At 36.4% G+C, this 25,000-nt stretch overlaps 3 protein-coding genes and 1 long non-coding RNA gene across 4 annotated transcripts in view; 3 read left to right on the top strand and 1 right to left on the bottom strand.

Moving 5' to 3' along the window:
* LOC127979703 (uncharacterized) overlaps positions 1-11,677 on the top strand; it is a 16,415-nt gene extending 4,738 nt beyond the window's left edge. The window contains exon 3 of the long non-coding RNA XR_008158841.1: positions 11,534-11,677. This is a non-coding gene — a long non-coding RNA (uncharacterized LOC127979703). The remainder of the gene's footprint in view (positions 1-11,533) is intronic.
* On the bottom strand, positions 10,412-18,863 carry LOC127979700 (tripartite motif-containing protein 46-like). Its single transcript, XM_052585302.1, has 12 exons — positions 18,315-18,863; positions 16,478-16,733; positions 16,236-16,386; positions 15,004-15,202; positions 14,605-14,751; positions 13,784-13,879; positions 13,447-13,700; positions 13,239-13,360; positions 12,672-13,010; positions 11,541-11,770; positions 11,379-11,446; positions 10,412-11,049 (listed from the first exon to the last, which is right to left on the bottom strand). Exons 2-12 carry the CDS (start codon positions 16,725-16,727, stop codon positions 10,614-10,616), a joined length of 2,292 nt encoding a protein of 763 aa, XP_052441262.1. The 5' UTR covers positions 16,728-16,733; positions 18,315-18,863; the 3' UTR covers positions 10,412-10,613.
* Positions 18,864-19,991: 1,128 nt separating this feature from the next.
* LOC127979702 (protein S100-A1) lies at positions 19,992-20,938 on the top strand. Its single transcript, XM_052585303.1, has 3 exons — positions 19,992-20,151; positions 20,229-20,388; positions 20,508-20,938. Exons 2-3 carry the CDS (start codon positions 20,248-20,250, stop codon positions 20,673-20,675), a joined length of 309 nt encoding a protein of 102 aa, XP_052441263.1. The 5' UTR covers positions 19,992-20,151; positions 20,229-20,247; the 3' UTR covers positions 20,676-20,938.
* Positions 20,939-22,936: 1,998 nt separating this feature from the next.
* Positions 22,937-25,000, top strand: part of LOC127979117 (sorting nexin-27) — a 13,139-nt gene continuing 11,075 nt past the window's right edge. Inside the window, exon 1 of the mRNA XM_052584289.1 lies at positions 22,937-23,305. Within this exon, the coding sequence (XP_052440249.1) occupies positions 23,019-23,305 (287 nt within the window). The 5' untranslated portion in view covers positions 22,937-23,018. The remainder of the gene's footprint in view (positions 23,306-25,000) is intronic.

Genomic DNA, 25,000 nt, shown 5'->3' with positions numbered 1-25,000 from the left:
CCGGACTCATAAATATTCACAGTATGGAGTAAATATAAACAACATACATACTAATCTGACATTCAGTGCTTAAATACAAAGTCAGAAGGTGTATGCGAGTCTAAGCAAGGGATTTGTGCCCTTCCTGTCAAAGTCCACCTGTTTCTGCTTCTGCCGTGGAAAAAGAACAGAGAGACAAAAAGGATGGAAAGAAAGACATATGGAAACAGGAATGTGCTTTTCTCAATCCCCATGTCAGCAGTTCTATGGTCTATTTTAGAATCCCACCATGCATCTGTTTCTGCACAGTTCAACAATAATAGGCAAAACATCTCATAGGAATAGTTTTTTTCATATATATATATATATATATATATATATATATATATATATATATATATATATATATATATATATATATATATATATATATATATATATATATATATATATATAAGGATGCATTAAATTTAACAAAAATGACAGTGACAAATGTTAAAAAATATATTTGTTTTTAATAAATGCTGTTTTTTTTAACTCTATACTCTTAATAAAACAATTTAACAGTTTCCATAAAAATATTAAACAGTGGCAATAATAAGAAATGTTTCTTGAGCACCAAGCCAGCATATTAGAAGTATCATGTGACACTGAAGACTGGAGTAATGATGCTGAAAATTAGGCTTTGTCATCACAGGAATAAAATGCATTCTAAAATGTATTCAAATAGAAAACAGTTATTGTAAAAAAAAAAAAATATGAAAACGTATAAATACAAACTAAAAATATAAATATATTTCAAAAAGACAAAAAAATACACCACAATAGGGATTTAAATATATTTATGTATATATATATATATATATATATATATATATATATATATATATATATATATATATATATATATATATAATGAATTGCCATAATGAATCATAGGACCACAAAATGTTCCCAGAAAATGTAGGATTTTTTTTATTACTTCCAGTTTTGTTGGATTTTACATTACTTCCAGTTCTTGGCAGACACATTTTATACTTAATGATTGGCTCACCTTCAACATCTGTATAAAATATTTAATCTGTCTCAGCAATATTTTTGTGTCCTGCTCTTTAAAAACATCCCTTTATGAAGGCTTGATTTTACCGAGCTGTGTTCAATTTCTATTGTCAAAGTATAAGTTTTAAGAAAACCTGTATGTTTTGGTACCAACAGAACACCTGGTGCAAAGAAAAAAAAACTGTACAGAAGCTTAAAAATAAAAAATTAGCATCAGTTCTTGTAATGCATTAGTTCATGTTTTGAACTGAAAAGTCAATGAATTGCTAAAATATAAACATAAGATTCCTTACAGTGCATTGTTTCATATTCAGATAAATACTGCATTCAGAGACTTCGATTGTTCTTATTGTTTGTTTTTGGTGAATCTGAGGTCAATCACTGTGTTAGCAACAGTATAATGGCATACTTCTGACTTTTTGTTTGAAGTATGCATGCCATACATACAGCACGTCTGTATATAACTCTCAGATGACAAATTAAACTTGACAGTGCTTTCTAGCTGCAGTGCTCTAACCTCGGTTGGAAATTACACTGACATTGAAACTTTAAACCTGACTCGCATCCAGAAATATGACAGCTGTAGGTTTGGTATTGAATATTGAAATACAGTTTAACAGCTTACTAAATCACTCTGCACACTGTGTACTTTATTGTAAACTATTGTCACTGCATAAGTGCTACATGAGCTGAAGTCATTCTGCTGTTGTGTAAAACAGGTGTACTTGAACCAGTCAGATGACAGTATGAAACTGTTTTGTGCGTGAAAGTGCTGAAGACCCTTAGAAACACTTTGAAGTCACAAATGTTTCAAATAGGTGTCATTCTGAGCTTACAAAAACATCTCTGAAAGCATATGTTTGCATATTTGATCTCAGTTGGAGTCCCAGAGTGTCACTTGAGCACGTAAAATGCCCCAGAGAGCTGCATTCTATTGTTATTGAATATAACTCGATATGACAGCATGTCTATCGAGAGCTCTTTTCTTCTGGTCATTTCACGCAGAACGAACAAAACTACAGCCTTCCTATATGACATACATTGAGATGGGAAACGCTCAGGGCTTGAACAAATCCCTTTAAAAGGAACATCTCACGCTCAGACGCTGAAAGCCAATCATCTGATTCCATTACTTACAGCTCTGTGTGAGCTTCATGCCAGGTCTCTGTCCCTCTCAAAACTCATGCCATGTCTGTGTGGTCCAGGGTTATGAAGCCTGCTTTTATAAAACAATAAACTAGGCACTGTCATATTTGTTTTAGCAAGGACAATTCTGGCCCATCCTCTTGTTTGAATTGGCATGAGCTCTCGCCATCCCAGAAAGAGACATTAAAATGGAAAAGGCAGAAGTGAAATGGAATGAACAGAAAAATCTTTGACCATAAACTATTCAGGAGAATATGCTAGTCTGTAATTTCAGTGTGTTGGGGCATTTGGCCATAAAAAAAAAACAACTATTGTAATTTTTCATTTGTTAAATATTTTAAGTTATTTTTAATGTATTTTTTAATTGATACTTTATATACAGTATGTGTATGAAAAATATTATGAATATTAAAAATGTAATCAATTATTATTATTATTAAATGTATTGCATATAGAAATATAAGTATATTAAAATGTAATATAAAAACTACACATGTAAATATTTAATTATGACAATGTGTTTATTATTATTTTTATTACAATTATGTTTGGCAAATTTAATCATATATGTGTGTGTGTGTGTGTGTGTGAGTGTGAAAATATTATGAAAATTAAAATTTAGGCTATTATAAAAATAAATATAAAATATCTCATAACAATTAGTATTGTTTATTATTATTATTAAATTTAGTTTTCGTAATATTTATTTTACCAATTTTATCATTTTATATATATATAAATATATAAGTATGAACTGAATATTAAAAATGCAATATATAAACTATATAAATAAAAATTTAATTTAATTCTAACAATTAATACAATTGTTTATCTTTATTATAACATTTAATGTTCACATTTTCTACAAATGTTTGCATTTTTATATGAATATGTAAGTATATGAAACATATTATGAATAGTCTGAACTATTCTAAATATTTAAATTAATATATGGTTTTACATTACATCGTTTAATATTATTTTTATTGTATTTAATTTGAATACAATTTGAATATTTGGCCTGTTAATTAAGTCAAGCCATTTCAAAGTCTATAAATCTTCAGCAGGTTTTTAGTATATTTTTGCAGCCAACAGTTGAACACATTAGGTTGTTTCTCTCATTAACTACATGTACAGTTAACTTTCTCCCGTAACCAAACCCAAACTGAGAGCATGCATAAACGCACAGTGTACCAAAAGCCCATTTATCCTGGCCTGCCTGTCATGCCCTTTTAAATACAGCTATTGACATCATAGGTAATTGGCACATGCTGGGCAGACGGTTATTTCTAGCGTCAGTTTGCACACAGGACTGCAACAGACATCGGTTTTAATGAGCTTATGTAGGACGGACCGTTGTGTCCTCCATAGGAATGCTTCACTTTGAAAACGAAAGAAAACTGGCACAAAGAACACCTTTGTAAAATCTGTCTTGAGCCAGACTTGTTCTCATGATGGGGTCTGATTGGTTGACAGTTGCGTTCGGTGTTTGTTTTGGTGCTGTGACCCAGAGTTGAACTGAAATGCCCTCTGATGAACTGATTCAAAAGAAACAGTAAATATGACAAGCATTTATAATGGCGGAGTGATTTAAAACGTTTAATAAATTCAGTCTTTAGCTGCGAGGCCATAAGCAGTCTCTGTAAACAGTACTGAGAGTGAGTTTGAACTGTTCTTCCCTTCAGGACAAAAGCGTCTGTGTCTTCTGTAAGGTATGAAGGATGGAAAAAGGTCAGTGGAGTTGAAGTAGACAGTCTCCGTCAAGGTCAAATGTGTTTATAGAAATAAATAATGATTGATGGTTTATTGTTCAAGCTGTCTAAAAATTTTTCAAGAAGTAGTTTGTCAAAAAAACGAAACCTTCCTGTCATTCCAAACTTTTTCTGTGGTAAACAATTTTTTAAAATGATTTTATTGTTTTGTTGGGTTTATTTCCTTAGTTGACCTGTATATGTCTGTCCTAATTTATTGACTTTCTACGCTTCTCTTCCTCCCTCCTCTCTTGCATCTGTCAACCTTTGACCTTTAACCCAACAGGAGTGTCAAGGAGGAGAAATGAAGCATGTGTTGACCGTGAAACAGATACCATCACTATTTTCTCTCTCTCTCTTATTTTCTCTCCTATATAAAGGTCAACTGTTCTGACCTCTCCAGCTTCATCTTATCCCTGTCTCCATCTGCTTTCGATCTCTCTGCTGATGTTTATCTGTCTCACTCTCTGTCATTTCGTCCTTCTCCCCTACACCAGTCTCCCCCCTCACTGTTTACTTGTTTATCTCTTTTTGTCTCTCTGTCCCTGATTCATTCTATCTCTTCGTGACCATTCATTATAGTGATGTATGCACAGCTGTTCTTGAAGGCGCGCGCTAGAAAACGTGTTTTCCTTACAAACCCCCCGTTGACAGTGTCTCACCTCGCCTTTTCACTTTTCATGGGATCTGGAATTTTTACAGCCACGGTGTGTTTGACAAGTGCTCAGAATAATGCTAAAATGCATGGCAAGATAAGTAGAAAATGTTAAAAAAAAAAAATTTTTTGTAAATTCTACAAAAATGTAAATCTTACTTATTATATAGCACAAAAAAATATTATAAATGATAATTAATGTAAATAAAAAAATATTTAGATAATATAAAAAATGTTTAATTAATTTAATTAAATTAGTTCATGTCATTATTAAATTTAATATAAACAGTTTTGTTATATAAATATATATACACACACATACATAAATTGTATATAATTGTTTTTCATTTAAAACATTTTTTTTTACACAAACACACATATTTAAACTATCACAACCTCATAAAACCTGTTCTTATATCCTTGTGCACCACTGAATGATTCCTGTTATTTTACACCATGGGAACAGCGTTAACCCACTCACAGTGAGTTATGGGCTCATATTAGACGTCTGTCTGAGGTTACACCTTTACTCCATCAGCAACCAAAATCTGTTATGTTTAACACTCTATGAAACAACTGTTCAGCAAAATCAAAATACAGCTAAATAGAAATACAAATGATGTTTAATGCTGTTTTTAGACTGATGTATCTGCCTCAACAGGTCTCTCTCAATGTGTTGTTGTGAATAGGTTAACATTCAGTTCTTTAACTCGGTGCTGTATAACTCATGAAGGTTTATCAGGAAACCATGCTAAAAATCAAACTGAAACATAACTTCAAAACTTGATGCTTCCAGATGTGATCCAAGACATTTGGAACAAAATGGAAATACTGAGCAGATGCTGGTTATGTTCCATAGGGATGCATTATACTGTTTATACTGGAGGTGATGTTAAATTTGATTCCAGAGTCTACCTTAGACGGCCAATCAAATGGTGGTTGGCAGGACTGAAAGCATGAATTACATAGTCCCATTCATTTCGGTTTTGTTTGCAGAGAATGTTTGCCAATGCCACTAGTGAATTTAATCAGCATTCCTGTGATGCACAGTGATTCTGAAGATTATAGCAATTCATTGTTGTGAACACATTAAAGGAATAGTTATAAAATCTAAAATGTGCAAAAAAAAAAAAAATCTAAACTTGCTTCTTCATCTGAGCAGATAAAAAAAAAAAAAAACATTGCATCACTTGCCCACCAACGGATCCTTTGCAGTGAATGGGTGCCGTCAGAATGAAAGTACAAACAGTTGATTAACAAATAACAGTCCATCAATTAATGGATAAACTGTTCTGATTAACTATTAAACTCATCTACATCTGGATGGCCTGATGCAAAAAAAGTCCCTTCATAATTAAAATGCAATTCATTGCCCTTTTTCAACTTGATGAATATAAATTTGTTAAATGTGCTTATTTATGATTACATATTTTTAGACAAAGAAAAAGACAAAAGAAAACCTCACCCAGGCCAAGAGACTTCAAATCAATGATTAATGCTTCATATGTGAAAAAGTGAAAACACCCTGCAGCATGTTTTTAACATTCGTGCTGGATCCAGACATGCATAACTCATTCTCAGATGTCTGAAATGACTTATTCAGAGGAGAGAACACCTGGAAAGTGCGACACGCCAGTACACGCCAGTACATTGATGATAAACCGTGGGTCACTTACGATGCAGAACCAAACAGGTGCTCTTTGAAAATGAGTTTCATATGATGTTGCTGTCTGGCTAATTCACTAGCAATTAGTCGCTCAGCTGTTACTCTAATATTAGCGTACAATGAAATGGTTTTGCACATGATGGAGTGGGGCAGATTACATTTGCACATAGTCAGGCCAAACGCAAAATGTGGTGCACGTTTCTATCGAGGTCAGCCATGCTTAGTCTTGCTCAGACTGCGGAAAACCTGCCTAGGCAATGATCCTCAAAAGCTTCTATTTATCTGTGGGGATTTACTAATAGCAGGACAGATGGGACGGCTGTGAGGGGAGGGTGAAGAAACAGTTAAACAAGGCCGATCCCTCCACTCCAGCGCTGCTGTCCGGCACACGAGAGGATCCATATGGAGACAGAAGAGTATTAGTGTAACGTTCATGTATACAGAGGGGGAAGGGAGTCCGGCGACAGCTTTACCTCCCAAATCTTCTTAATAAGGAATGAAACAGAGTGATTTAGATCACCCTGCACATGATGGAGTTCATTTGGGGCGAGGATCTTGCTGAGGTTCATAGTAATGGACTTTGCTAATGCATTCCTTCCAGTAGTTATTGTGCCAAAATGGCTCATGTTGGTTGCTAGCAGCTTTAGATAAATGATGAAAACAACCAGATTTCCTGTTAAAAGTAATGTGGTGTGGAAAAGCGTGCTGCAGGAAAGGTTTTAAGTTGGGGCAAGTTGTCACACTTTTTACTAGTGTGAATATTTCAAAATAGGTTGATTTCTGAAAGTCAGTTTCTATATTGAGAACAGCCTTGGCTAAAAAAATTAAAATATATTATATATTATTATTTTAACACACATTGAGATTTAGTGACAACATGCCCCAGTAGTTTTAAACTAAGGTATTTTTGAACTAGGAGCTTGAAAACAACATTAAAAGAAGCATTGAGATAAAAACATTTGTTTAATTGGATATACTTTTATAGTTAATAATATTTCTCTTTTCGTTGCTTTGTTTTGAGAGGCAAAGCGTTTGGTAAGACTATTTTGTAAGTAGCAGTCAGTATAGTTTTAATGATTTCAGTTTATAAATATATTTTTTTAAGTCAGTTTCTGTAGTTACAGAAACAGCATTATTTCCGAGGACAAAAGATATTGTTTCTTCCTTACATTGAGATTTTGTGGCAACATGCCCTGATAGTTTTGAACTAGTTCTTTGAAAACAACCTATAAAAACCATTTCATAATAAAAACTAATTTGATATTTGACTTCAACCTTTAGTTTCAACAAGTGTGACAACAAGCCCCGGTTTCCGTTTTTGCTTGAAGAAACAACTCAATATATCCAGCAGTTAAAATCCTATGTCTTTTTCCAAATTAAGTTTATGAGAAGTGAAAAGTTCGACAGCTTTTTGATATGAAGCATTTTTAGACACGTCTGCAAAAACTCCATGAAACTTAATCCTACGATTAGTCAATAGTCATTGCGGTGAATAAAATCAAAATATGAGCGTGCAGTGGTCTGTTAAGAGTCTTTAACCTACAATAACGGAGTATTACCACCATCTAGCCCTCCCTTCTAGTCTAGTCAGCTAAAGACTTGACACAGATGGCAACAACCAGGGTAGACCTACAACAGCTGGTATAGGTCTAAGCTCATGACAAAATGGATCAACGGGCACGGCTATACGACGAGCCACCGGACGGACACTTTACAGATATTTTAGTCTGTGGGGCTTCGGGAAATGACTGGTCTTATTAAATGAAAATCACAGAAGGTTAAGCAGCTGCAAAGCTTCTGAGGTATTTAAAAATCCCCCCTGACTGTGCATGAGACTTCCTGGTGTGGATTAGAGGCTGCAGCTACATGTGGTGTTGTGGCTACATACCTTCAGTCAGTCAGAACCCAATCTGATGCCTAGTTTTCCTGCTCCCCGGGCCGAGAATCACCAAAAGCCAAATGGATGATGGAGAGGGGGAGAAAAGAGAGAGAAAGAAAGAGGTCAATGTGAAGATAAAACGTGCAAAACTTTGTTGGAGATGAATCGTGGAATTTTGGAGAGAATGATGGAGGAGACGGGATGGATCTGTCGTTTAGATGAAAGCGCAGATGAAAGAGAGAAAATCAACCTATGACACACAATCTTTAAGAAATATCACCCTCAGCTCTTACTGGGCCATCACACTCCCTAGAGCCATGATTTTGATGAGTGTGAGAAGGTGTGTGTGTGTGTGTGTGTGTGTGAGAGAGGGGTGGGGGGGGGGGGTGAAGGCAACATAGTCTTGGATTTCTGTCACCAGAAACTTAAGCCAAAAGAGAAATCTGTGCTTTTAAAACTTAACATTTCTGAAACGTTACATTCCTTGAGAGGAAAACATTGGCTAACCCCTCATTTGGCTCATCGGCTCTCAAAGAGTCTGTCTAAGCTGAAACATACCTAACCACTCGACTTTCTGGTTTCTAACCAATATGGGAGCAATTAAAGACATATGTGGGTTTTCATATAAGAAGTTTTCTAAAGAAGTATATACAGACATGCGTATCTGCAGAGTATCAAAACTTATTCGGTTTCTTTCAATTCTAACCGATATCAAATTGAAAGTAAAATAGGGTGCACATGTTGTTTAATAGAAATTCACAGTAATTTGGAAATGGTTTGAACTATTATAAATTGGTTTTATAAATATATATAAAAAAAGCATAACCTGTTAAAAATTAGCCACAGTGACATCACTGTCATGCATGACCTCCAGAACCTAACATGACCTAACATAACAAGAGTAGAAGGTAAGGTGCATCCTAATTTGCATACTTATGCACTGTTCTATGACACTTTGTAGTATAAATAGTGCAAGCAGTCTGTTCACACTGAAAAAAAGTGCACTTGAATGAAGTGTAGAATGTTGTAGGGGGCTAAGGAAATGTATACAATTCAGACACTACACTGTTGAGTATAGTGCACAAGTGTAGTATATAGGAAGGCCCACTATATCTTGTTTTCATATGTGACCTTATTCCTTTGATAGCCAAATGTTTAGCTAAATGGAGGCATTTGAGGAAGCCCACCTTGCAAGAGGACCAGCGAACACGTGTTTGAATAAACTGCTGCCCTCTACTGATATAAAACAGTAATACAGCATTTGTTCAGAGGAATGATATTAAGACTAGACAATTATTTATTAGAATTATTTATTACCAGCAGGCGAAAGCCACCATTCTCTCCAACAAGACTCAAACTACACACTAAAGCCATTCCAGACAAGCACAGCTTTAGGCTGGACTGATATCAAGCGCATGAGTCAAACTCACAAAATATTCTCTACAAGCTTCTGTATGAATTTGCATAAGGTGACTTCTAATGGTGGGGTTAGTGCACACACACATAGACTTTCAATCCCATAAACACCAAGCAAAGCAGTGCACTTCCAATCTATTTCACTGACGATTTTCATTCTTAAGCAGAAGCTTTGCTTAATTCATTTGTTCAATAGCATATTGGAATTCAAACCAACAATTTGTGTAAGCTATAAGGTAAGTGTGCCCTAATAAACTACTCAGAAAAAGTCCTTTTATATATCCACTGCAGTCTAGAAGCCACTTATTTCAACAAATTAAAATTCTTCTTAACCATCTAAGGCAAAAACAGCAGCGAGAAGCATTTGGTCTGGCATTAGACGTATGTTGAGTTAATGTCTTTGTAAAAGCTCCAGCTGACAGCTGAAAGAGTGACAGGTCAGTCCTGAAAGCACATGGCTAGAGGTTAAAAGAGCAGATGTTTACAATTGTATTATGGGTTGCAAAATGAAGCTTTCAGTAACAGTCTGGAATTTCTGCTCTGTTTGGAGATTAATAAACAAAAAACACTATAATACAAGGTATATTATAACACTACAATATTCGCTGTGTGGAAGGAATCTGGTATAAAAAAAAAAACTTTGAGGCACATTTCCTACATTGGAACATAGAGGTCACTAATTATAAGTTGGGTAACATTTTTGCATATATATTATGTGTTTGTGTGTGTGTGTGTGTGTGTGTGTGTGTGTGTGTGTGTGTGTGTGTGTGTGTGTGTGCGTGCGTGCGTGCGTGCGTGCGTATGTATGTATATATATATATATATATATATATATATATATATATATATATATATACATAGGTGAATATGCAATTTAAATAGTTTTCTAGGCTATATAGGTGGCATCAGCAAATTAATAATTCATCAGTAATTCAGCAAGCAGTGCAGCAATAAAGGCCTCTCAAAACAAAAAGAAAAATAAGCAGAGATTGATATTGGGTGCAATTAAAAACTCTAAAAAGTCTCTAAAATCGAATTATAAAAATGATAATAAATCAGAGTTCAGTTCAGTTTGGTAACACGTGATTGAATAGTGACTCGTCTTACAGGGGTTTGATTTGCATTACGATTGGCTACCAGCTCCTGTAGCTGCAGAGCCCCGCCTCCAATGAAACAGAAAGCAGGGCACACAGGGGCGGAGCAGTCTACAGACCCCTCCCATAGTGGGCGGAGAGAGTGGGCATCGTAAAATGTGACACGCCCCTTCTCAAAGTCGAGACACACTCCTAGTCTCGGAGGCAGTGGATAGGTGACACCAGTTGGCGATGAAGGCCCGTTGCCATTAGTGAAGCCAGACTTTCTGTAATTGGCGTTGTGATGGGAGTTGGTTGAGGAGGGCAGGTAGATCTTGCCCATGCCCATTGTGAGGAAAGAGAAAGGGGGAGGAGAATCCGACGAATCCTCGGCTCCACTGTCATGGCCACTGTCTGGATCATATCTATCAGACCAACAAGATGGATTCAATATGGTTAAAGCTAGCATGAAAAATGATTTTGAAGACAATGGTGTCATCATCCCACTCAAATCAGTAGCAGTTTTGTTCTCATCCAGAAGTTTCTGTGCACTCAATTCGAAGAACCTCTGATATCCATGGAACTTTTCCATTACACAAAAAGGTTAAAGGTTATTTTAATTGTTTAAAATCCTAAATGCAATAGTTTTGACCATATTGATGCTAAATTGGAAGTATTAGGTGCCATATCTTAACATTAAGGTATCTCCTTCCTCTTCACATTTCAGCAGTTCTTTTTGAGATGTTGTTCTCACCTTGGACTAGCCATATCTTGAGGCAGATGAAACCACTCCTGAAGTTTGGACTCCAGGCCCACTCCAACCTGTAGAACAGAGCCATTGACAAAAAATGAGGTGAAAAGGGGATATAAAAACGGGAAGACCAGTTAATATATTTTTCTTCTTTACAGAACTCGCCTTAACCAGATATGAGCCGGGCTCCACTGAGCATGCCCAATAGTGTCGGCCCTGCGTTATGGCCACATCACCCACAAGCAGATCAGCTGTCAGGTGACAGGAAGTGAGGGCACGATCGGCGGCCTGAAGCAGGGACAGACCAGGCACACTGCGAGCACACCTCTGCTCCTTACTCACCACCAGTCTGTCCGCGTGCAGACCCCAACGAGAGTCCAGGTAAAAATTCAACACTGTCGGGGAGGCGGGAGGAAGACAACAGCGAAATTTTGAAGGGGACAGAAGAAGAGGGGAAGGAGTATTAAGGCACAAAAAGGAGGGATGTAAGAGTGGGTGGAAAGGGAGAATAGAAATATAGAATGTGCAAAAGGAGGACAAGGCATAAAAACAGCATTCAGGAAAACAGTAAATAAGGAAAGAAGACAAAGAAATGCACTCTGGGAATAGCAGGGTAAAATCAAGACTGCAAAAAGCAGGAAGATTTGCGTTCCAGCAGACAGGCAGAGAAGAAAAGGTGTATTTCCTCATTAGTATTTCAGAGTTAAAGTCTATTCACATCAACAACTAATTTATTTAATCTTACAAATCTGATTTGTGTCTTTGTTTTCCCTTATTTTCATTTATAGCAGAAGCAAATGTTAGCGTTTTGTTGTGAACATCTGCCTTTCTAGTTGGATGTTGCAAATCTTGGATTATTATTTGTAACACAGGCCTCCATTTAATGTGATTAATAAACATTATGGAGCATTAAAGTTTGCTTATGGCCACATTTACAAAGTGGATGGGTCAACATTCACATAATGTTTCACTACACTGAGGGTTTTGTATGTGGAAAATAAATATACTGGTGGTTCAAAGAATAAATGGCTCAAATAATCAAATGATGAGGGAATTATAAACAAGAAAAGAGACATGATAACAGAAAGACTTTTAAGGGCTTTAAAAAGGGAGCAGGAAAGCTGGCTGTAAAGTGCTGTTTTCACTAAAGCTGGAAAACATGGAAAAACCAAAGGTTGTAGACAAGGTGATGGGAATGGATAAAAAGATAAAGAGAAAAGAAGATAAATGAGCAGATGAGTATCATTTGGGAATGGATTTATTTGTGTTGATAAATCCTCAGAAGGTGTTTCTTACCTGGAGCTGGTGGTGTGTGTAAATATACTTCCTCACTGTATTCGCCGAAGCCGGCCTTGTTGCAGCCTCTCACCCTCAGCACATACACACTGTCCATCTCCAGCCTGTCAATCACCGCACAGGTCCCAGTCACCTCCTCCAATCTCTGCCAGCCCCAGCGAGCAGCAGCCAATCCCCCGCGAATCCCCCCTCTTGCCCCGCCCCCTGGCTCCACCCCCCGCCTCCGAAATTCCACAGAGTAATGCCAGGCAGGAGTGGAGTCTTGAGGCAAGCGCCAGCTCAAGAAGAGCTGGTCATAGGCGAGGGTTCGCTGGGTGTCAATCACAGGAGCGAGAGGGGCTGATGGGATAGGTCATTTTGGTTGGGGTTAGATGACATGACATTGCACTCAGATTACTTTTTCCAAGTAAAGTAGCATCCAGTTTTCACCAAGTTACTTTTCTATGAATTTAATTATAATTACAAATTATAATATTATTTATGCTATATTGGTTGTTTTTGTGAATCAAAACATACAGTGTAACCAGTGTAGTACCAAATGGTAGTGATCATTATTCCCTTTCCTACCCTGAATGAAGTTCAAGTCTGTGAGGAGTTTGAGCTCTCTGGAAACATCAAGCTGGAAGTGTCGGAACGAAGGATCAGCAGAGAGAGAGAAACGCTGCATAGATTCAATAGACTGGGCCAATCTGCCAGAAAGAGAGATAACAGTCCGCTGTTTTCGGATTTTGGGAACAGACATCAGTATTATCAGCAGATAGTGAGGTGGGTAAACCTTTTGTGTGTTATTCTGGCTGCGTGCACAAAGCTCGATGGGTCATTTTCTTTGAGCAGCTCTTGAGTGAAAGCCATCAAACTGGCGTGCTCCAGCAGGCTCCGTTTTTCAGCCACCTGATTGGCCAAAGCCTCTGCCCTTCTCTGCCGAGAGCTTTCCAGAGCCTGGGCCAGCATTGTCTGCCGCTCAGTCAGCAATGCCATCATCTCCTTCACGCAGTGAGAGAGCTGCTCTTTGGCTGATACGCTGTTCACCTGCATTCATGCACACAGACAATTTCTCAGCACATCAAACACCTGCTTTCCTTTTTGTGACAGGTTGGGAAAGGTGGCCGTACCGCAGTCTGAGTGATGGCATTTTCCAGTTGTGTGATCTGAGTCAACACCATGTCCTGATTGGCCAGGATGTAGTTCAGCTCCTTGGTGATCTTGTCCTAGGGTTTAAAAACAACACACAATGTAAAAGATTTTTCATTTAAATATTGAGAAGGTTAATAACAGTGTTGTTTTGCCTTCTTCATTATAGTTTGGCATCAATTCTACAAGTAGAAAACGAAGTGAAAATTGTTAAGTGATATGATGCATTTGTATTTTTAGCAGTTAAGAAAAACAGAGATAATATTATAGCCCATTTGTGATCAGATTTTGTGAAGCTTCACGCGTCATTGTGAATGCGAAATAAATCTTATTGGATCATTTAGTGACCTCTCATATCCTTTGGATCATGGGAATATTGTCATCCTAAAGAAAAAACAGTCCTGTTAAAAACTACAGAAGAATCACTCACAATGGTGTGTGTTTACTGCTGATTTCCTGGCTTTCAAGAGTTCATAAACTATAGATCTAAGACATGCGATGAATAGACTAAAGAATCACAGCTAAACAAACTGAACACCATTGTGCAAAACGTTTGTGATGGATAAACTCATCTGATCACATGACTTTTCCCATTGTTGTAGTTTTCTTAAGATTCTTCTAAATCCAGATGATTATAACTGCTTGAGATAATGCACTGGCACTGCCGTTAGGTGGCACTACTGTTGCTTTTTAAAAATGATTTTATTTGCCCATAAATTTCTCTACTAGAGAAAAACATGGTAGTGTTTGACAGTGATTTATGCCAGGTATATCATTAAAAACTAGATGAATGAAAACATACCTTAAGAGTCTGGTAGGCTTGGGTAACGGGTGCAATCTTGTGACCCGCATGGATTCGACGCAGTTTACAGAGTGAACAAAGAAGCATCTGACAAGACTTACAGTAAAACTGCATCCTCTCCTGATCATGTTCTGGGCATGTCAACACCTAGAGAGATAGAAAGAAACTTTACGATACACTATGTAAAAAAAAAAATAAAAAAAATAAAAAAAAAAAAAGCTGCATCTGCATACTCATTTTTGTGAAAATTCAGTTTCACTTAGAAAATAAGGCATGTTATGGAAGCAAAAGGGTTTGTGAATGCAGTTTTGTCTTAAATAATTGATCAGACACTGGATGGACACCCACGGTGTGAGAGGTAATCGGGTAGTAATCCTGGGCGGTCAAGGACCGGCTCACCTTTGGCCTGAAGTTGAGGGTGGGCTGAACATGTTCATGCTGGGCACGTGGAGTGCCCCAGGGGTGGTAGAGTTTGAAGCACTCTTTACAGAAGCTGGCTCTGCAGTCAGCACAGCCTTTAGTGGCCTCCAGGGCCTGTGGGGGTTTACAGAACTCACACATCACAGCCACACTGCCCAAACTCACTGTGTGCCTATACCTACAGAAAGCAAGAGAAAGAGAGAGATCCTGCAGTGAAGTGTTTCTTCATTTGTCTATGTGGTTTTATTCAAGTAGATATGTATTCATGATTCTACTTAAGATCACTAGGCCACTAATAAAATAAGTAAACACATATAAATGCTTGAAATATATTATATTATATGTATGTATTTATATTATATTATACTATATGTATGTATTTAATATTTTATTTCACTAAAATGCACTAATTAAATAAGTAAATATGTATAAATCCTGCATTTATATTATATTATACATTATATATTTATGATTCTATTTAATATTAGATCTAGATCACTAATCAAATAAGTAAATAAGTATGAATGCTCAAATTATATTTGTTGATAATATTAAATATGATGTTATTCTATACCATCCATATACTATACAAATATTAAATGGAATATAAAACTGTGTATTTAATATTTTATTTGAGATTATGAGCCCACTGATGAAACAAGTACACAAGTATAATGCTGGAAATTATATTATATTATATTATATTATATTATATTATATTATTGCAAGTTATATAATATATCATATCATATTATCTACTTAGTTTTATTTATGATAACTAGGTCAGTAATCAAGCAAGCAAATAAATATCCTCAAAATATATTATATTATATTATATTATATTATATTATATTATATTATATTATATTATATTATATTATATTATATTATATTATATTATGTATTTAAGGTTTTAGGTCAATAATTAAACAAGAAAACAAGTATAAGTCCACCAATGTAATATTATATTATATTGTGTATTTAAGATTCTATTTATTATTACTAGATCACAAAAAATTTGTGTAATGTATAAATGTTCAAATTTTAAAACAAAAATATAATATTGTGCATTTAAGTTTCTATTCAAGATCACTAGGTCACTAATCAAATAAATTAGTAATTTCAAATACTGAAAATATATTATATTATTACATTTTAAATATATAGTATAAAATATAACTTCAGTGTATCTGAATAAGTGTATTTATTACCTTTCTACAATTCTCTCCAGTGTAAGGTTCCTCATGCACTCAGCCAGTCCTCTCTCTCCTAGTTCTACATCTCGTCCACAGGGGGCGCAAGGAAACAGCATGAGAGGTGAAGGGCCTTCCTTTCGCCTGCGGCCTGGGTACGTCCCAGAACCTAAACATACACACACAGTGAGATAAACTAAATCTATATCAGCCTGTTTATATGAGATTGAAGATGGTGCATTATCTTTGTCTCTACACACCTGAGCGCAACAGGCGGTCCACGCGGTCAGACTTAGGCATGGGTCTGCGTATCTGCCGTGGGGACCGTGTGTTGGGGGTGGAAGCGGGTGAGTTGGGCTCCGGGGGGAGCTCGGGCTGGGGATACCCGCTCTGAACTAACACCTCGGAGGCACACATGAGACACACGCTGTGCAGGCAGGGGAGTACAATGGGCTGCTTCACAATGTCCTTGCACACAGGACACTGCAATTCCTGCTCCATACTCTTCATATTGGACTGATGAATGGAGGAGTGAGAAAAAGATAATAGAAAAAAAAATTGAAAAAAAAAACATTATAAAAAAACACTGCATGTGCTAAAGCTATAAAAGAAACTTTATTAACAGATGTAGTACATATATTGTATTCAAAATTAAGTTTTTTTATGTTTTTGAAAGTCATCTTATTTTCAACAAGGCTGCATTTGATCAAAAACAGCTAAATTAAAAAAAAAAAAAAAAACATTTTTACAATGTATTCCTTACTGTCAATTCTTATCAATATAATCTGTCCTTGCTAAAAAAAAGTATACATTCTTCTATTCATTTACAAATGTGCAGTTGTCTTAACATTATTAGTTCAATGCACTACCAGTTGAACTTCAGAAAAGATAAATTACAAATAGTAAGCATTAGCCCCTTCTACATTTGGGTCCCAAATTAAGGTCCTTAAGTCATATTTGGGACATAATTTTTGAGCTCTATTAAGAATTATGTCTCTGTTGCACACTGATTTTAAGAAAAGAGGAAAGTGGTGGATAAAATGAGGGAAGAGACTAGATTTCCATGCTCCCTGGTTTCTGAGAGAGACATGCACACCTTTATAAATAGCTGTCCCTGGTGCACTGCTACTGCCTGCAGTGCTCTTTAAAAATGGATAGTGACCTGATGTTGATGATTTAAGCAGACAGCTGGGTGACATTGGAAGCTCCAGAAAGGCCACATCAGCTAAAGCATGACCTTGTCCATCAAACAGTATAGAAATGTCTGTGGTTTCTGTTTGAAGACTGACTGAGCAACAGAAACACAAACTTATCTGACACCTGTTATTCTAAACACATGCACATACATCATTTGCATCTCCAAAAATATAAATATAAATAAAAAACATAGTATGGACAAACAGAACTTGTTAAAAATGTGTTCAGTTAGCCTACTTTGACCTCTAGAAACCGCAGTGAAAAATAAATTCTAGTTAAATGAATCTGACAACCATTTTCCAGTGCAAATACAATAGGCTGGCTATAATTATTAGAACGCTAGTTAATTGGTTCTTAAAATCTAACCGCATATCTTTGTATTAGATACGTTTCCCCTTTAAATCATACTTTAAAAATCCAAACGCATGCTTTAGGAAGGCATACAGCAGCTTAAAGGGCATCTTGATCATCACGCGGTCATTCAGCAATGTCACCTGGCCTTATAGGTCACTCCATCTCACAATACGAAAGATTTAAATTGATTTTAGCTCAATTTAAACGCGACTGAGGTCTGACTTACAGACTTGACTGTATACCGGTTAACACGGTGCACCGGTTCGTGCTGTATTCGGCAGCGCCCTTCCCTTCACCTGAAATCCGGGCGCCATTACGGGATGCTGCTGTCTTTACTTCATATGACAGCACTGCTGTCGCAAATCAGTGCGACTTCCCGAGATAGACCAGCTACACACTTATAATTGCCAAGCATGAAAAGCCTACATGCCGTTTCCATCCAGCTAGAAAATATCCCACCGATAAAACCCCGCGTGCTGTAGAAGCATCACTGCCACATGCTCGACGCGGATTTAATACATTGTCTATTATTCTTGTAAAACATACCGTTTATGTTTCGTTTCGTTTCGTCGCAGTAGATCATCATATGTCAATGGGGAAATCTTCCGTCGTCCGCCATAGCCTCTTTCAGGTTGAAATGTAGGTTAGTAGGATGTCGCCACATCCGCGCGCCGCTGGAGATGCTTTCATACCGACGCCCTCAGTCTCAAACCCGCATCCCGTTTCCGTGGCAACGAGCACGTCCGCTTCATCAGCAGCACGGCCGAGTCACAACCGAGCTGCTGAATTAACATGCGTTTCAGTCCAACTGACAGTCTTATCCAGTCATTATGAAATAAAAACTCTAAGCCGTTCAGATGTTACCTGAAGGCAGTGTTTCTTCTGTCGAAAGCTTCGAAATGGTTATGAATCGTCAATATTTTTTTACGCATCACTACTGGATTGGGAGCTTGTATCGTACTCCTCAAGTCACGTGATTTAAGCAAACTAGGCTTCGTTGACGTTGTATTGTTACGAATCTGAGCCTGCATTCCAGTGTGCACACTATCCATCCTAAATTCTATGTGATATAAATCATTTTCAATGCTATTTTGAACAGATAGGGAGGATAGTATCAAAGTCCCTATGGTTCTGCAGTCTTTGACAGTATGCACATTAGGACGCAGGGGTTGGTTTAGAAATATTTTCAATTCCGATGATTCGCCACCAGATGGCTTTAAACTGATGAACCCATGAACGAGTGTTCAATGGAAAGGACAGTTTTATAATAAGGGTTCATTTTTGCTAATAATACACAAAACAAAACAAAAAATAACATGAATTTTACATAGCCTTCATAATGGTGGTTAATTATTACATTTAGATTACACTTTCATGAAAGTGCATGAAAGTTTCATTTGCAACTGGTTTGTAAAAGGTGTAAAATGTTTGGGCTGTGTTTTCGTTGCACTTACATGGTTTTGATCAGCAGATGCCGCCAGCTCGTGGTGTTTCATCCACATAGTGAATCATTTAGCGAAGCATTCGGTTCTATTGATTCAGAGTTTCGAAAAGCTTCGTTTTTCCTTTCACTATCTGAAGGCGACCACTGAACAGAGATTAAGACACACACACACACACACACACACACACAAACCTTTAGTTAATCTTAACTGTATAATATTTTAAATGATTCATCAGTATTCTGTAAGAAACTGTGATACAGAACAGCATTTATTTGAAATATAAATCTTTTGTAACATTATATATGTATTTGCTGACTCCTTGCTAAATTTTATTATTAGGCTATTTGTTTTAATTATCCCAAAGTTTTGGATAGTAGTGTATTACAGATAAATAAATAATAATAATAAAGCAAAAACTGTTTTCAACATAATAATAAGCACTGTTTTTTGAGCACCAAATCAGCATATTGATGATTAATGATTTCTGAAGGATCATGTGACACTGAAGACTAAGAGTAATGATGCTGAATTTTTTTTTTTTTAAATATAGTCTAAAAAAAAACTTTTATTCGGCAAGTATTTTTATAATATTACTGTTTTTAATGTAATTTTTATCAAATAATTGCAGACTTCTTTCAAAAACATAAAAACAATCGTAATTATTCCAAACTTTTGACTGCTAGTAAAATATGTTGTACATATTTGTACAATTTCTGGTGTTTCATCTATTAAGTATAATATTACCGTGCTCCATTGAGTCATGCAGTCTATAGAACACACAATGTCCACATAACTCATTCACTAGGTATGCTGTGCTGTAATCAGTGTATTGCTCAACTTCCCCTGATAAGACCTTCTCCTGCCCATGGGCTCGGTCATATAAAGTGTTGAGAGAGATAGCCAGAATCTCTCAAATTCTTCAGTCAGACACCCAAACGGTAAGCTCTTCATTCTGATGTTTAGCCTTTTGAATGCACTGTTAAGATCAGTTGTGTTAATATTAGATTCATATTAGCTTTCTACAGTGAGCAGCCATGCCATCCGAGCTAGAGACCGCCATGGAGTCCCTCATCATGGTTTTCCACCGCTACGCTGGAAAAGAGGGCAAGACCGGCACCCTGACCCGCCGTGAACTCCGAACCCTGATGGAGAACGAGCTCTCTGGGTTTCTCAAGGTGAAGAACTTCTCTCACAAATGCTAGAGTTCTGGTCTCCTCTCTTTCATTTTCCAAGAAAAGGGAATCCAGGCTAAATCTCTCATTTATCAAACTTCTTTTACTCTCTTTCGCCCCAGTCTCAGAAGGATCCGACCACCATAGACAGAATTATGAAGGACTTGGATGCCAATGGAGATGGGGAGGTGAACTTTGAGGAGTTTGTGTCTTTGGTTGTGGGTTTGTCCATCGCTTGTGAGGCGTGCTATAGAATGCAGTTGTTGAAGAAGACACCGAGCTGGAAATGAAGGGGGAAATTATCCATGCAGACAAACTGTAAAGTTGATCCCGTTGTCTATTAAAATATCTGATTGTTTTTTATTTTTATTTTGAGTTTGTGTTTGTGTGTACATCAGTAACGGATGAAAACCATAAAAACTTCTTTCGCTGGTAGGTTAAAGTACAGTGGGTGTGTATGACTCTTTGGCCTACAGATAGTATTCTTTGAGCTTTACACTGTCTGTACTGAAAGCAAATGTTTGTATTTAAAATAAAGCTTTAAAATATTAAATGGTCTTCATGTGCAAAATTTTATATTTAAAATGTCTCTTCAGTTATGCCAAGTATGATCATATCCTGCAATTTTTGGTACTCTCTAAGTCATTGTTACAATACTTTTACTAGGGTGTCAATCCAAGTTGTTAATGATTACAATGTAACCAAGGCTGCATAAAAATAAAAAATAAAAAAAGAGAGAGAGTTATAGAAGCTGAAACTCAATAATCCTTAGTCAGGGACAGGGTAGTGCCATATTTAATTTTATGACAAAACTTAAAAAACGAGGTTATAAGGAACAGAAGTACAGTGAATTTAATAGGATTAACCAAATGTTTAGCTAATGAATTCTTTTTCTGTAAACAAAAACTCCATAAAATGGTTGTGAAAATTGCACAAAATGAACAAAATGATGCATGCATACATTTTACTTTATCCAGTTAATTTTTCTGCAAAGTACAGAGTCATCATTTTATACAAGATGAATGAAAATTACAGTACAGTATATGTTGTCATAAGTCACAGCAAGTAAAGCTACAGAAACAATTTCTTGCTTATGTTTAAAGAAACCTGTAATTTTGTGGCTTCCTTGTGGTCATATAATTTTCTATATTAGTGTAGCATTTTAGTATCCATAATATATAATATTACATAATATGTACTTTTACAACTATTAATACTAGTGCTACTATTACTATAATAATAATAAAGATAAATTAAAAGAAAATAAAATTAAGCCTCCGCTGCCACAAGACAAATATGCATGATCAGATATTTTGACCACAGTACATTGCCAAGTTATCACAGTCTTGCTTCCTTACACAGGGCTTTGCCAAGGTCGCTAATTTTCAGACAGTTGCCACCTTGTTTGTCCTGCTAAAAATACAAATAGCAAACCTCTCCAGTCAGCAAAACCAAATAATCCCAAATGCAAACAATGTTTGGAATGTTTCCTTGTGAGCCACAAGGGGGCAGAAAAGAGCCATACTAGGATACTGACATGCACTCTGCAGTCATTAAAAGAAAAAAATAAAATGAAATAAAATAAAATAAAATAAAATGTAGCTGTGGTAACAAATAGCTTCACTAGATGTCACTCTAGCTTTTTAATTCCATAAACCCAATACAGAGATTATGAATGTCATATTTTTGCACAATGTTGCTTTTTTCAAAGGTATGTTGCTGTAATTTCTGTAATTTATGACGCTTTATCATTATTTTAGACAACACATCACCATCAAATGGTCAAAATACAACAATTGTTCTTACTAATGAGTGACTGAGCATAAAATAAAGAGGAAATTAGGGCTAATTTAATGTACTCCTCTGATTTGACCTTCTACCCAAAGTCATTATGTAGTTATACTACATTAGGTTAGAACATACATGAAGAAAAAAAATAACAAAAAATCTGAAAATGGCAAATAAATAAATACATTTACAAAATGTTTGGTCAAAAGTATGACAGCTTGCCCCGACATTTGAAACATATTCTTGCCTTGAAAACATTGTTAAAATCTGAAAATAATAACAAATCTGAAAATGAAGTCAAATCTGAATCTGAGAGTGGATATTTTTATTTGTATTTCAGAATGTATGTCAGTGTGGTTGTATTAAGTTCAATTGATTACACAACAGCTTAAATAAAATGACGTCATAAAAATAGTATTTTTTGGAGAAGAATTTAAAAAAAATAATGAACTAGGTGTCTGAAACCAACACTATTGTAATTAATACTATTAGTGACAACTATCCCCGCTCCCTTTTTATATTGCATTCTGTTCTGGTATCTTATGTTACTTTTTATAATTAGCTATGGTAAACTTGTATCGCTCTGGTAGTAGCTTCTACTCAACTAACTTTCATTTGTGTCTTGTAAATGTATAGCTACAGGATATCCTCTTATAATTCCCCGAAACAATCTGAAAGGCTCCACAGAGGCTCTCTGGCCCCATCTAAAGACACCGGACACAGTCTGTGAGGGAAAGTGAAAGAGGTCTTGTGATGGTTGGGCGGGTCACGCGTACTGTATTTCTGGCTTGTTGTTTTGAAGGCCTACGGGAGGAGAGGGGGGTAAAAAAAAACCCGAGTTAAAGATGGCGGAAATCGAGGGAGATGAGACTGCTCGGCCCGCAGCAGCGCCCCGCGTTAACGGCTCTGGTAACCAGACCCCGACCATGGTGACCTCGGGTCCGCGTATGGTTCGGATCGTGAAGTCGGAATCGGGATACGGATTCAACGTCCGCGGTCAAGTGAGTGAAGGCGGCCAGCTGCGGAGCATTAACGGGGAGCTGTACGCTCCTCTCCAGCATGTCAGCGCCGTGTTACCCGGGGGTGCGGCGGACCGGGCCGGTATAGTGAAAGGAGACCGAATACTAGAGGTGTAAGTCTTTCATTTTCCACTTTATTACTCATTTTAGGCTAGAAATCAGCACGGCTTTGCTGTCAGTCTGTTTGACAAAGCGCACTGGTGGCTTGACGTTGTTTTTATACGTTAGCCGAGGGATCTGTGGACTTGTTCAAGCTTTCGTGGCCGTGCATGCCAACACATCCCTGCTAATACTGTACAAGAACAGATCGTTATTATGTAAGGCTTGAGCAGATAACGCGTCCTGGGAAGTTCTCAAACGCTGAACGGTTGTTGTGCAACAGGATCATTGGTTTGGTGTTCAATAATTGTGTGTGGCTCCGTTGAAGCTTATGTGTGGCTGGCTGCATCCAGAAGAGTCTCGCGCTCGGTGACTTGTTGATACGAGAATGATGCATGATCACAGCATGCTGTCATATCGATCTCTTATCACTGATGCAGCTGATAAATGCACATATTTTACATGATATTTAGTGATAAGTATCCCAATGTATTGGCCACTTTGAGATGTCAATTTTCCTGCTTTTAATAGAGCTTCACTTGTGGCAATTCCAACAATCTTAAAAATGAATGAAATTGTTTTAGTAAATATTTTATATATATATATATATATATATATATATATATATATATGCATGCAACTTTGATGCCAAAGGTATATTAACTAATATATTTATTTATTTATATATATATATATATATATATATATATATATATATATATATATATCAGTATTATATTGGCTGCCATGCTTGTTTTTGGCATTTCATGTCAACCATAAATAATAGCCTATTTGCTTAAACTTCACCAAAGAATATATGAAAATTCATAAAATATGTCTGTAATTAATTCATTGAATTTTTACTATATAATAATATTTGTGTAGTGGTGTAATGTGCAATATTTATTGCATTGAGCAACTGTGTGAACCCTGAGAACAGTTTTAAGGAAGTATCTTCTTTCAGTGAATATTTTGCAGACGCTGTACATTGCATATTAATTCATAAGCTGCATTATGCATGTATAGTGCCACGCCGCTGGCCATAATTAGTCATTGGAGGTGTCACAGGTAACGTGATCAGCATTAAACAATTAGACGTATTGGGGTCACTGTTTTATCTTATGGGAAATTCAGGAGTTGAATAAGGCTTCATAAGGGCTGTAGTCTTCATAATGTCAGTCAATAAACTCTTAGTGGTGAACTGTTGCCTTCTTCGCTCAGACCACTTTCCCCAGACACTCTTTATCACCTGAACTTGATATGCAGTGCGGTCATCTAATTTGTGTGTAGTAGATAAACTCAAGGCATGTGGATGTAAACAATGAAATCGCTTGTGTGTTGCACACTAGTGCAAGGAGAGTGTATTTCTATTATTATTCAGTTTTCTCTATAAAAATGATGCTGAACTATTTCATACTTCTTTTTATCGCTTATTGTTCTCTTTAAAACATAACTTTTATTCACATTGAGCATGATCTGATTCGATGTTTCTAATTTTATCCCATGTTGACATATTACATTCATTGAAAATGTCATGAAAACATTTACCCCTCCCTGAAAGGAAGGAAATGCGAAGTGTTCTTAGGGACATGAAGGTTGTTACTGAGCCTCGGTCAAGTTTACTTAAAGGGACAACCTAGTTCAACCAAAAATGAAAGTTCTGTCATTAATTATTCACCTTCATGTCGTTCCAAACCTGTAAGACCTTC

The sequence above is a fragment of the Carassius gibelio genome, chromosome B19, assembly GCF_023724105.1.
Source record: "Carassius gibelio isolate Cgi1373 ecotype wild population from Czech Republic chromosome B19, carGib1.2-hapl.c, whole genome shotgun sequence".
NCBI lineage: Eukaryota > Metazoa > Chordata > Actinopteri > Cypriniformes > Cyprinidae > Carassius > Carassius gibelio.
Note: the sequence above shows the minus strand (reverse complement) of the source record. Positions and strands in the feature narration are given on the sequence as shown.